At 27.7% G+C, this 14,898-nt stretch overlaps 1 protein-coding gene across 1 annotated transcript; it reads left to right on the forward strand.

Annotated features, from left to right (window-relative positions):
• On the forward strand, positions 1–3,668 carry OAS-TL3 (OAS-TL3 cysteine synthase). Its single transcript, NM_001248188.2, has 10 exons — positions 1–347; positions 1,262–1,371; positions 1,508–1,565; positions 1,648–1,911; positions 2,102–2,239; positions 2,332–2,383; positions 2,691–2,770; positions 2,864–2,923; positions 3,110–3,190; positions 3,416–3,668. Exons 1-10 carry the CDS (start codon positions 171–173, stop codon positions 3,512–3,514), a joined length of 1,119 nt encoding a protein of 372 aa, NP_001235117.2. The 5' UTR covers positions 1–170; the 3' UTR covers positions 3,515–3,668.
• The last annotated feature ends 11,230 nt before the right edge of the window (positions 3,669–14,898 follow it).

Consider the following 14,898-nt stretch of genomic DNA (forward strand, 5'->3'; position numbering starts at 1 on the left):
GAAGCAAAATCTGGTTTGGTCATCCATAGATACCTCTGAAAACCAAATTAGACTCTTGCACCGCAATAATGGCAATAAAATACTAGCATAATTTATTTGTGAGTCTCAAAACCTTAGCACACAATATATATACACTGCATAGCCTTGGGGTCTTCAAAATCATCAATTCAATGGCTTCCCTCATGAGCACCATCCTCATGCAAAGGTCTTCTTCTACTTCACTTGCTGCTGGGAGGTTGTTCTCCACAACAACAGCAACCATTATTGATTCCCCTTCACTTGCTCAGAGAATCAGAGATTTGCCTAAGGACCTCCCTGGAACCAACATCAAGAAACATGTTTCTCAGGTAGTTGTTTTGTTTGTTACTCTCCATCTCTCTCTCTCTAGTTTTCATTGCATACTTATGAGTTATGAGTAATGAGACAACATGTGGAACTGGTTTGGTGATTTTGGTCTCTCACTCAGTCACTGTACTTGCTTTCCAGTGGTTGTGTGTTTCTGTTCACTCATATCATGCCACGTTTACAATAGATTCTCCATGTCTTATCCAATTTATTCGCTTCATCAGCCGCCAAAAGTGAAAAGAATTTTGGAATCTGATTTTTTTAAGGTTTTTTCTTCTTTTTTTGTCAGTGGGGTTGGTTTGAAAAGCTGTCTGGAATTCTTGGTATAGATCTTATTCTTGGGATAATTTCAGCTGCGAAATTGTGATTTTTGTCATGAAACTCAGTTGTTCTGTTTTGAATTTTGTTGAAATCGTTTTATTATTCTATTCTGCTGTATGATACTGATAGAATGAATCATAGACAAGTAGAAAAGAAAATGTTAAAGAGAAAACTACATTAAAGTTTCCCTAATTTTTTTTCTGAATTGTACAACATGCCCCCCTTATTTTGAGTTGAATAGATAGGGAAGAGACGGATAGAAAAAAGAAAAGGAAGAGAGAAAAAAAAAAACTGACAAGTAATATGATGAAAAATGAAGAAAGTGTTAAGAAGAAAAATGGGGTGGAAAAGGGAATGAAAGGGAAAGTTAACCTACAAATATAAGGTGGCCTTTGTTTTGAGCCTTTTCTGTTTTCTAATTTTTTGTTTCAGTTTACTAGGTTTTCAAAACTTGAAGAAGAAACCATTTTGTAGAATAACAGACATTTATAATTTATTTTGTTTTCTTTTCTTTTTTACCATTTTCTTTATTGGAGAATATATTCCGGTGCTACTTATTCAATTCTTATCTGAAGTTGAACAATTCATTTTTCAGCTCATTGGGAGGACTCCACTTGTTTATCTTAACAAAGTCACTGAAGGATGTGGAGCTTATGTTGCTGTCAAGCAAGAGATGATGCAACCTACTGCCAGCATCAAAGACAGGTCAATTCCTCCCTATTTCCATTCCTATATGATTTTCTTTTTGTTCCTACTTTTGAATTTGATTAAGCTTCATACTATTCTTAATGGTAATCAAAATTCAAATTAACACAGAAGAAAATTTCTTTTGATTTTACAGACCAGCATATGCAATGATCACAGATGCTGAGGAAAAGAATCTGATAACTCCTGGAAAGGTTAGCTGATTTGATATATTGCAGCTATTTTGCTCAGTTATTCACATGTAGATGCTCATAATTACTTTATTTGATGTTGCAGACAACTCTGATTGAGCCCACGTCAGGCAATATGGGTATCAGCATGGCATTTATGGCCGCCATGAAGGGATACAAGATGGTTTTGACCATGCCCTCTTACACAAGCTTGGAAAGAAGGGTGACCATGAGAGTGTTTGGAGCTGAATTAATCCTCACTGATCCAGCCAAAGGAATGGGAGGAACAGTAAAGAAGGCTTATGAACTTTTGGAAAACACACCAAATGCCCACATGCTGCAACAATTTTCAAACCCTGCCAATACTCAGGTTACCTGAACCTAAATTACTATTGCTGTTTCAAATCTTTTACTAAGAAATAAAAATCTGCAGAACTATGTTTGTACTATTCTTTTGTGATGCTTGATTGTACTTAAGTTTAGTACTAGATATAGTTCTGAAATCCTTGGCTTTTACAATGGTGCATTTATTTATATATTGACTTCAAATGAGAATGCAGGTGCATTTTGAAACAACAGGTCCTGAGATATGGGAGGATACAAATGGACAAGTTGACATATTTGTTATGGGAATAGGTAGTGGAGGCACAGTCTCTGGGGTTGGACAATATCTTAAATCCAAAAATCCTAATGTTAAGGTGATGCTATATCACAATTCAAAGTACAAACTGAACAAATGTTCTGTTAGATACACTTGTTAAAACCCTTGAACTGCTTTTGATTATATTAGATATATGGAGTGGAGCCAAGTGAAAGCAATGTGCTGAATGGTGGTAAACCTGGTAAGGATAATTTTTTATCTTTGATTTTTTATATGATAATTTTGTACATAGTTTCTTCTTGAATATTATGTTTTCAGTCTTCCAAGCAGCCTAAGGTAAAATTAAAAGGATGAGCATACCAGTCTCTAAAATGTTTACTTTTCATATTCATTTCTGGCATTGGTGAAGTGATAAAATAATATAAATGTAAAAGGGGCTTAAATTATGGATCTAAAATAACCAAAATAATCACTATGGTCTAGAATATTTGGAGGCCCTTTCTTCTCTTTACAGATTGCAAACTCTGATGTTGTCATTTTATATATAGGTCCTCATCATATAACTGGCAATGGAGTTGGATTCAAACCAGACATATTGGACATGGATGTTATGGAAAAAGTTCTTGAAGTACGGAATATTAATTCTTCTAAATAGACATTTATCATGAAAAATTTGCATTTTTCTGTTTCTCCTAACTGTCTGTGGAAACTTATTTGGTAGGTTAGCAGTGAAGATGCAGTTAACATGGCTAGGGTGTTGGCATTGAAGGAAGGACTCATGGTAATCTTCAAAAGACAATGTTGTAAACTTAAACAATGAATGCATGAGAAATTTCAAGCTTCATTAATTTAACCATGATTTTCACCCTAGGATTCACATATGATTCATTAGTAACTGACAAAGACTGTTCATAAATTGGTAATCAAATTCTGAATTTACAATTATTTTTCTTTCTAATTTTTCCAGGTAGGGATATCATCTGGAGCTAACACAGTTGCAGCTCTCAGATTGGCTCAGCTGCCTGAGAACAAAGGCAAACTTATTGTGGTAAGAACAGTTTTCTTTAAAAACAACATCAAGCTAAATGCTTAGCCTAATGTGTCATCAGCCTCTATCTAAATTCACAAGAGACAGCAACACTATATCATTTGCACATTTTTCTTAATCATCTTATAATTCTGTAAATAAAATGCTTGGGACTATAATTTTAGCATCAAACTTTTCTGTCTTTGTTGCTGATGTTGTGATAACCATTGATGACTTGAATCTCAGACTGTTCATCCAAGTTTCGGCGAACGATACCTGTCATCTGTCCTGTTCCAAGAGCTTCGTCAAGAAGCTGAAAACATGCAGCCAGTAGCAGTTGATTAATTCCATACATAAGTTTGTTGTGGTTACATGGAGCAACCTAGTTTTTACAATCCTGTTGTAGCAAAAATTGTTAACATCATCTTACAACTCGGCCATAGCAGAAATTGTCAACAAAAGCTGTGTTAATTGAAAAAAGGTTTTAATACTGTTTACAATAATCTTAATATTTTGTAGTGTTCTTTTTTTTTCTTTTTTAATTGGAAAAAGTATAAAGCAATTGAAGTGTTTTTTTAAAAATTAAATAACAATCATTCTAGGAGTCAAATCCTACTATGTGTATGATCTGTGTTCAAATTCTTCTTAAAACAAGACCAATCCAAGTTGTTGGCATTGCCAAATTTCTATCTTTGCAAAAAAGTATAATTAGGTGTTAAGGCCACTTTGGTCTTAATTAATGCAGAGAACAATTAATAAATCATATCAAAGTATAATAGTTAGTATTTAGCTCAAATTACCCATGATGCGTAGGGTACTTTCCTTTGTCTAATATTGGATGTTAAAAGTGTGAAGGCTGCAAGACTTGGTCACTACACTTTGAGATGATGTGTGGGGTTTTAAATTAAAAAACAAAATAAACAATAATTTTTTTACCCTTTTATGTGTTAATGTTTCATGGCGCGAGACCAACTCTCTTCCTTCAATATAAAACTAAATTTTGACTCATGTAACAAGGATGTTTAAAAACTTTTATTTGAATTTTATATTGAATAAATGTAATTTGTTATGTTTTTCTCTTCATAATTTCATAAAAAAAATATTCATCCTTATTTGTTATATTTTTTTATACTTTTTATGTTCGTAAAAATAAAACATTTAATAAATTATTTACATTAGGAAAGAGATAACCATAAAAAAGATGTATTCAAATGAAAATTATTATAATAAAAAAAATATAATTTTACCATGATAATTTAAATATTAATGTGATTTTAGGTAAATTATCTATCTTGTGAATTAAGTGAAAATTTCTAGTTGCTTTAATAAAAAAAATATTCATAGCTATGTGTTATATTTTACATATTTTTTATTCATATCAATACCTAAATTTAAGTGAAAATAATGATGATGATGATGATGATTTTAATTAAATATATATTAACTATGAAAAATAAATTTTATTTTAATCGGACAAAGAATCTATAGCAAAAAAGTTTATCCATGTGAATTCAATGTAAAATTTCCTACATTGTTTTATAAAAAATATTCATCCCTATGTGTTATATTTTATATGTTAAGTCTAATTCTCTCTTCATACTTTCATGAAAAATATGCATCCGTTTCCTTTTTTTTAATTTTTTTCGTACTTGTTATGTTTGTGAAATAAAACATTCAATATATTATTTAAGTTGGAATAAAGTAGCCATAAAAACTACATTTAAATGAAAATTATTATAATAAAAAATATGATTTCATCATAATATAATTTAGATATTAATATGTGTTTTAGGTAAGTCATTCATCCCCATTAATTAATTGATTTTTCTTACTTGCTTTTACATATAAAAAACACATGCCTTTGTATTATATTTTATATATCATTTTTATTTTAGTAAGTTAGAATATACATATCAATTTTAATTTTGATTGGACAATTTATTTAGTGAAAACGATTATCCCAGTAAACCCTCCTATTTGTTTTTTGTTTTCTTTTTGTTTTTTTGTAAAAAAAACGGTCATAATCGTATGTTATATTCTATATATCTAATATGATAAGTTAAGTCTAAATATTTTATCTTACTTTCATGAAAAATATTTAACTACATTTTTTAATATTTTTTTTTACTTTATAAGTTCATAAAATATAATATTTAATATATTATTTGATTAAAAAAAAAGAGACAAACATAAAAATTACATTTAAATTATGATAATAAAAAAATAAAATATCAACATAATAATTTAGATATTAGTGTGATTTAAGGTGAATTGTTCATCCTTGTGTATTAAGGGAAAATTTTGTACTTATTTTTATAAAAAAAGGGTCAAATATTTTTTTGGTCTACGATAATTGCCTGATTTTTTTCTGTTCCTAATTATTTAAATTTCATTGTTTGTCTCTCATAAATTTAAAATCTTGTTTTTATCCCTAAATTTATTTAGCTAACACTTTAAATAATGAAATAAAATGATTTAGATAGGGCATTATGGACAACAACAAATTTTAAATTTATTATGGACCAAAAATAAAACATAAGCATTTTTCAGAGACCAATAATATATTTGAGCATAAAAAATTATTCTTTCTTATGTTTTATGTTTTATATATAATTTTTTATTTTAATATATTGACATATACATATTAATATTAATGTATAAAAGAAAATTAAATTTATTCCAATTAAAAGGAAATATCAAATAATTTATTTAAGTTAGAAGATGATACATAAAAAATAAAAAATTATTTGCTTAAAAAATAATTGTAGATACAAATTTTACAGGGACAAAATAATATTAATTTTGTTGATTTTATTTTATTTTTTATGTAATTAAATATATGTAATCATGTAAGAGGAATCTTAATTTTGATTGGAAAAAAAATTATATTAAAATGTTTCATCTCGGTGAATAATTCTTATTGTTAATTGTAAATTTTACTTATCCTATATGAGAAATATTAAATTTGGTTGGGTCAAGTTACACCCCATTTGACTAATTGCATTGTACTTTATGTATAAAAGATTAACTTCATTAAATTGTAGGGTAAATAATTATTTTTGTCCCTCAATGTGTAATTCGCTGACAAATATATCTTATCGTTAACTTCCGTCCGTCACCATTAATAAAGTCACATACGTGACACAGAAGGACAAATTTATCACTAAAATGATTGTCAATGTGGATTGCCAATATAGGGACATATTTGTCATAATATTTTTTTTGATTTTTCGTCTTTCGACTTTGCTGACAAATGCGTCCCTAAAAAATGAAAAAAAAAATTTAGTCCCTGAAAGTATAAAAAGTATAACAAATATATCCGGACGTTAATAATAAATTGTAACTTATTATTAATATTATTATGTGTTTGTAATTTACGGTTATTCGTTTAGTATTTATGTAATATATTTTTAATTATCTTTTAATATATATATATATATATATATATATATATATATATATTATTTTGATTTCCTCGTCAAACCTTAATTTTTACTGTTAAAAAAATTTTCTTATATTTTATAATTTTATCAAATTTCTACTAAATTTTTCACTTTTAATCTTTAAAATTATTCTATATCCCAATTCCAACTTAAGTACTCTAATATTTAGATTGAAATTAATGTGTTTTAAGTGTTTCGAGTAGAAAAAACACAACGAGCCGCATGACCAAATTTATTTATTTATTTATTTTTAAAAAAATAATATAATCAACTATTTTTTAAAAAAAAAGTCTCAGAAAATTTAAACTAGATAGAACTAAAGTGAAATTATAAGTCTTTTTCCTTAATCAATAATATATATATATATATATATATATATATATATATATATATATATATATATATACCTCAAATATGAAAGAGTTCTGTGGATAAACCTTATGGGCTTCCACTCGAGATAATGCTTATTATACATAATATGAATGAAATGAAAAATACTTAATAACAAATACAGAATCCAAATAAATTTAAATAAAAAATACAATAATAGTCAAACTAATACAAAGGTTATAACTTAAAAAAAAACTAGTACAGAGGTTTATTACTTGCGGAACGTAGAGTCATATGTCTCGCTGATTTAGAGGCTACAACGACCTTGCATTCCATCTGACATATTATAGAAGAACACATAATAAAGATTAATAATTAATTGAAGAAACAAAAAAATTCAAAAAATAAAAGACTTTTATTTTTTAAAATGATAACTAATTGATTAAATTTTGTGAGATTTTTTTTTTGAAATTCCACTTTAGTTTTATCTAGTTTAAATTTTGTGAGACTTTTTTTTTAAAAGAATAGTTGATTAATTTTTTTTTCTAAACTAAATAAATTTGGTTTCGCAACTGATTGTGTTTTTTCTACTCAAAACTCTCGACATATTATTTTCAATCTAAATATAAGGTTACTTAAGTTGAAATTGGGATATGAGATCATTTCAAAGATTAAAAATGAGAAATTTAGTAGAAATTTGATAAAATTATAAGATATAAGATAAAGTTTTTTTAAACGGTAAAGATTAAGGTTTGACAAGGAAATCAAAATAATAAAAATATATATATTAAAAGGCAATTTAAAAATATATTACATAAGTACTAAACAAATATGAACACTAAATTATAAGCACATAATAATAATAATAATAACAATCAGTCACAATCTATTATTAACATTTGGATATATTTGTCAAACTTTTATACTTTCAGAGACTGAATTTTGCATTGTCATCTTTCAGGAATGCATTTGTCAGCGGAGTGAAAAAGATAAAAAGTCAAAAAAATATTATCACAAATATGTCCCTACAATCCATGTTGCTCATCATTTCAGTGACAGATTTGTCCTTTTGTGCCACGTAGGCGACTTTATTAACGGTGACAAATGAAAGTTAATGGCAAAATATATTTGTCGCACTTTTTACACTTTCAGGGACTAAATTTTATATTTTCATCTCTTTTAGGGGCGCATTTGTCAGTGAATTACACATTGAAGGACAAAAATAACTATTTATCCTTAAATTGTGTAAAAAATGTTAATGTGTGAAAGATTAGTATAAATGAACCCAAAAAAAATAAACATGGATTCCTAAAAAGTAATAGGTACATAATAGAAGATAACATATCATGTTATTATTATTCAAGAATGAAACAATATAATCTAAGCGTATCTTATGAAACAAATTATTTTTTATATATATCATTCATTAAAACTTCTACATTTATATAATTTGTAAAGATTCTTGATGTTATTGGTTTTCAAGGATTTTTTTTAATTTAAACATTAGAGAGTTTCAACATTTACAACATGAGTAGACTTCTTGACTTGTCACTAAATTTCAACAGATATTAAATTTAAAAAAAAAGGACATAGATTTGATTTATCAAATAATCACATTAAATTTCAAGTCAATTTAAATTTATTCCTATCAACATTAAAATGTATTAAGTCGCCCATAACAGATTTACAATCAACTTCAATATTTATATTCTAGTTTCCAAGCTCTTAAACTCATGTAAGACCTTGCAACAATGTTCATGCTTTTGCTTCTTTTGGACTTGGTTCTTCAATGATCCATTAACATAAAAATTGAGTTAAGAAGTTGAATTCAAAATTATTTTTAAAATACTTTTCTTAAAAATATATAAGAATTAAACAAAGTGAGATCAAGACGAAATATCTTGAACCCATCCTCAAACTTTATCTCATTAACTTTAGAATGAGCTAAGTTAATGAAATAGTCGGTCATGAAAACCCCTAAAAATAATTAGTCATCTTAGGATGGATGTATTAAATGATGTTGTTGAACTAGTCTTCATCCTTTTTCTATAGATAATCAACTATGAAACATATCTTGATTTTTTTAGACTAGTTTTTTTGGAGAATAAAAAAGATAGGGTTTTCCAAAAAAATTATATTATTTGAATGAACCTTGTTTCTTAATGTTTGTCCTTTTATTAAATAGTTTTTTAAAAAAATTATCATTTTTATTGCTATTTCAGTAGTGACATTTGTAATATTGGTATTTGGTTCACAAATCCTTTAGGACAACATTTTTAGTTATCAATATTACAATCACTAAACTCATGAATCAAAACCCAAACACCAAAATACCGCCATAATCATCCTGCATTCACCACCAAAGTTTATCTTGTTTTCTACTATTTTTATTTTTCTCTTATTTTATCACATAACCATTATCCTCCTTTCTCATTTGTTTAGTATCTTCTTTAATGATCCATCATCTTCTTATCGTCTCTAGTAACAAATTTTCTTCTTATCCCTCGAATGTCCTTCTCTCACTCTCATTGTTTCGTCACATGGTCTTCTTCCCCTTCCAATTTAGACAATTAGTCTTTCTAACAGCTTCAAAACTTATTATTGTCTTCACCTCGCTCTTTGGCACCATCACCTACTTGTATTTGTGCTTTATGCACAATGTTGCCCACAAGGATGGATGCAGATGTTGTGGTTGGGGGGGCTTGGTTGGCAGTTGGCCCCCCTAACATAATTATAATGAAAACAAAAAGTTAAAACAAGTTAAACACTAATGTTAGGAATTCTTATTTATTTCAATCTCATAGAATAAGTGTCGTTGAGAATAGGATAGTAGGACTTTGAAAATGCACAACATTGGCTTATGTAGATAGTTACGGTCGAGAAGGAAAAACAAAAGTTGTTGCACAAAATATATTAAGGTCTTTATAATTTTTTATTATTCCATGCATACATACATACATACATACATACATATGTGTGTGTGATATTCGACTATTCTATTTGTATACTTTTAATTGAACATTGGTTGTTATTTGTTAGTTGGACAAGATAAAAAAAAACCTAATCACGAAGATCATAATCAATGTTAATTTTTGTAAAATATAGATTTTATCATAAGTTAGATTAAACTTATTGGTTGCTATTAGTTAGATATGTAGAATTGTAATTAGTTGTTCATCATTTTTTATGAATTTTTATTTTTATACATATTTAGATATATATATATATATATATATATATATATATATTATACACATTGTATCCAATATATTTTTAGAATAATCACATCTTTATATTGGATACATCTTTGTTACATGTATCATATCCATACATCATAAATTTATAAAATATATAAAATTTGATGTGTACATATTTATGGGATAAAATTTATTTTTATAGCTAGATCCCAGCCATGTAATCTTGCTTTCGTCCCTGGTTGGCCATGCAACAAAAAGTTTTGTGGGAACAAGATTGAAATAAGAAGGTTTAACATTTGATTTAGAAGCAAGGTTGGGGGTTGAGATTTTGAAGGGTTTGAAGATTAGGGTTTAAAATGTTCAAAAATTGCATTTCTTTTTTCTCCCAATAACTATTTTCTAGCAATTTTATACTACTAGAAAATTTATAACGCCTTAGAACCACTAAGAAATATGTTGAATCATTGATGTTTTATCACGTGACTGTCACATTAAGCTAATTGTTCGCATGGTAAGTCATGTGGTTGACACATCATCACTTAATGGTGATACTTGACGAGAAGGCTAAAAAAATGAAAGACAAAAATTAAGGAATTCAGATAGATAAAAAAATTTATTAAGAAACTAAAAGTGAATTTTGTGAAAAAATGAGGATTGAAAACATAATTCAGCCAAAAAAATTTACACATGATTGCCACATTAGACTTATAGCTCACGTGGTTGTCATGTTATCACTTAACCATGATACTTAATAATAGAAACTAAAAACATTTATGGAAAAAAATATAGGGACTTAGACCGATCAAAATTTTGGTTAGAGATTAAAAACAAAAATCACCAAAAGTTGAGGGACAAAAAATATCTTGCTCTATATATTAAATTTATACATTTTATATTAAAAATAGTGCATATAAGTAACATTTGTTATATAAAAATTATATATATATATATATATATATATATATATATATATATATATTCAAGTGTAATGATAATATTTGTTTTATAAACATTCATGGTTTGTGTTCAAACCTTGCAAAAGCTCTTAATGCAACAAAAGTTGGGGAGATTTAGTTACTTTAAAAAAAAAATCCGCTATTTTGAAAAGACTATTAATCTTATTTTGAAGACATATCTTGGAAATATTAAATATGTGATGTGGTTACTTGATATTGTAATAATTGTCGATCAATAAAAAGAATATACAACCTACTGCGAAAATTTTAACGATTTGTTTAATTGATACAACTCAGATATTGCACAAAACCCAACTCATAAGTGTTTGAATTTGTTTAATAGTTTCTAACTCAAATAATGCACAATAGCTAGCTCATGAATGTTTGAATTTGTTTATACTTTCTAGCTCAAATAATGCACAATAGCGAACTCACTAGTGTTTGAATTTGTCTAGTAGTTTCTAAAAAAAAATTAACAATAGTGATAAAGAAATTTATTTGTAATTTTTAAGAATTTGTCTCTAAATTTTTAGTGACACTTGTATTAGTGACACAAATCACCATTGGTAACAAAAACTTAATCACTAATGATTGAATGTTTTGTAGTTCCTAACTCAAATAGTGCACAATGCCAATTATGAGTGTTTGGATAGTGTGTTTGTTTTAAATAGTGCATGATAACCAACTCATGTACTCATTGGTATTTCAATTTTAGCTCAAATAGTGCACAACAACCAACTTATGAGTGTTTTGATGGTGTGCTTGTGCTTAGCAACTGGAACAATTTGCTTGTGTTGGACAATGTGCTTGTGTTACCCTTCCTAAGCGGTTGGGTTTGTTGCTTTGTTGGTTCAAAGTAAAATTGATTACGTCAATGCTAATTAAATGAATTTAATAACATTGCAAACATAGATAGAAGGGATGTGTCAAATGAAAAAATATTCTTATATAAAGTAAAAAGTAATAAATTTAGACTATTTAATTAATAATTAAAATAAAAATATAAAATAACAATTACTAAATTACTTTTAATATGAATAATTCATATGCAATTATTTGTTTAAAATTTAGATTTAAAATCTACTTATTTCACTCTCTTAAAAGGGATTTGTGTGTGACCCCAAAGCCATAAAGTTAGGTGGTCCCATTTACACTTCAATTGTTACGTATCAATTTGTCTTGAATGTTTTAAGTTGTTACGTTTGTTTGTTTTTCCCTCGACCACAAGTATATTTTATTAAAGACAATCATGTTTAAATTGAGTAGAATCACTATGAACAATAAAGCTCTTATTCTAAGTGTTTTTCAATATAACAATTGAAAAAAAAATTGAAATTCATTCATAATGAAATTGATCTTAAGGTCAAGCATAACAATTCAACTTGAACTTTTAAATGCTTTAGTGCTCTATATTGATATCAATTATAGAGTTGGAACTTAAAAGTTTCATGTATCAATAACTTAGGATAGCTTAAATTTATCTATCTATTTAAGGAGTCATATAACTTAGGATAACTTAGGATAGTTTACATGTTATTCACTAACAATGTCCTATATCAATAACAAAATTTAAACTCACATCCCTATAGAATGAGTCATATCCTTATCAATTAGATAAACTTTCATTGATATTAATCTTTAAGTTTTAGTTAAGCATACACAACAAAAATCACATAAAATATTAATTTGTGCCCTAAAAGTTAATAACATAATTTTTAATATTTATCTAAGATGAATTTAATTTTAAGGTAAAATGTAAGCATTCAACTCTTAATAATAACATTTAAATGAAAAGTTAATAACTATTTATGATATTGATTAGAATTATATATTATATCGATTTTGTCAATTACTAAAATTTATATAATTATAAATGGATATGTGAAGGACTAGTGTAGATAAATATCCTATTATTAAAATATAAAGGCTTAAATATGTTTTTCATATATGGAAAATAGATCATTTTCAGATTACTACCTAAAATTCACTTTTGATCAATTAGGTACCTGAATTTTTTATGTTTCAATATAATACCTATCGTTAATCCTATTTTATTAAAAGAATGACATGATAGACAGAGTGTCATGTCATCAAGTCTAATCATTTTACACGTAGTCAAATTGAAGTCATGCTATTATTTATTATTTTAAAAAATTCATTTAAAAAAATGTGACTTCCATTTTCTTTTTCTCCCCGGCACCTCCAACAACATCCCCACCGTCGCCTCCCTCCCTCCCCTCCTCCTCCTTCTTCACAATCCAACCCTTAATCCACCCTTGGCCCTGTCGCCTCACCTCATTCATCTTCTTCGACTTTTGTCATCTTTTCCCTTCTCCTCACAATCAAAGACTCCACTAGATACTCGAACCACTACGGTAACCACGAGTTGGTCATCCAAACCTCATCGAAAATCCCATGACCAACATACATACTCATGATTTGCTCATAACAATTGCAAATGAGGGTTTGGTTATTGATATGAAAAGAATTTTACCCAATTGCAACTCCCATCCCAAAATTAGGTGATCAATTGATAATACCAAAAAATTCATAACCCAAAACTAAAAAATAAACATAGATTTCACTTCATAACTATAAGATTGTATTCTCAAAACTAGAGATCCCTTTTAGCACCAAATCTAACAACCTTCACTCCCTTTACCTTTAACCATAAAAAAAACACTCACAAGTCCATTTTGGGAACTATAATTGCCGCTAACGCTAACCTAGTTGCAACAATATTTTCAATGCTTTGTCAAACCAAGCAACTCAAAATCGTGAGCATTCCAAACCTCAAAATTTGTCGAAACTCTAAACCGTTTACATTTCAAGGACCGCAAAGGAGAAATAAAATAGCGAGCGAGCAGGATGAAAGGCATATACACCAAGGAAAATCATAATAATGGAAAAGAGGGAGAAGGGTGAGGGAGAGGGAGAAGATGTGGAGGAGGTAGGCGGGAGAGAAAAGGGAGAAGAAGATGGTGAGGGAGAAGGAGAAGAGGGAGAATGATGTGACATTGATGTGTTACTGATTAGGTATTGATAACATGACACTTTGTCTGCTTCGTCATCATTTAACGAAATGAAACTAACGACATGTATTAGATTGAAACATAAAAATATTTTAAATATATGCAAATGATCAAAAGTGAATTTTAGATAATAATTTAAAAATAGTCTATTTTTCAGGTATGATAAACTTATTTAAGTCAAATATAAATAACTTGATGTGAAGTGTAGATAAATATCCTATTATTAAAAACTATCAAGCTAATTTGTAGTGGAAGAATCAAACCTAACCTTTAGTGATGCTCACTCTTCCTCGTTAACATGGACAATTTCCTCACCTTGTGCGCCATAATGCCTCATCGTATATTAAGCACCCAAAAAAAGGTTCATTGTTTTTTCACTGTATTATAATTACTAAGTAATATTGGAACGTTAAGTTTATTATGAAATTATAATAATTACAAAAGTAAACTTGAATTTAAATCCATTTTTACTTAATGTAATATTAGGACATTGAGTTTCTTTATTTTTTTTACAATAACGAATAATAAAAATCAAAATTAATTCCTCATATAGGTCTCTATTAAAAAAAATCCTCATATATCTACTTTAATCTTCTCACCAGACACATTAATTATCAAGAAAATTTACTTCAATTAATTAAAAGCAATGCATAAATTATTGCAAATCCTCTTATATTATATTTAATTCTCACGTATATATACAAAAAAAACAGGCACATTAATTTTTTAAACATAAAAATAAAAAGTCTAAAGAACGTTACAACTTATGAG

This window comes from Glycine max, chromosome 18, assembly GCF_000004515.6.
Source record: "Glycine max cultivar Williams 82 chromosome 18, Glycine_max_v4.0, whole genome shotgun sequence".
Classification (NCBI taxonomy): Eukaryota; Viridiplantae; Streptophyta; class Magnoliopsida; order Fabales; family Fabaceae; genus Glycine; species Glycine max.

Bases quoted from the DNA above. Each gene is read 5' to 3' on its own strand.
- OAS-TL3 (NM_001248188.2), top strand. From the start codon at position 171: ATGGCTTCCCTCATGAGCACCATCCTCATGCAAAGGTCTTCTTCTACT. The intron at 348-1,261 runs GTAGTTGTTTTG...TTCATTTTTCAG, and splicing joins TCAAGAAACATGTTTCTCAG to CTCATTGGGAGGACTCCACT. The intron at 2,924-3,109 runs GTAATCTTCAAA...TAATTTTTCCAG, and splicing joins CATTGAAGGAAGGACTCATG to GTAGGGATATCATCTGGAGC.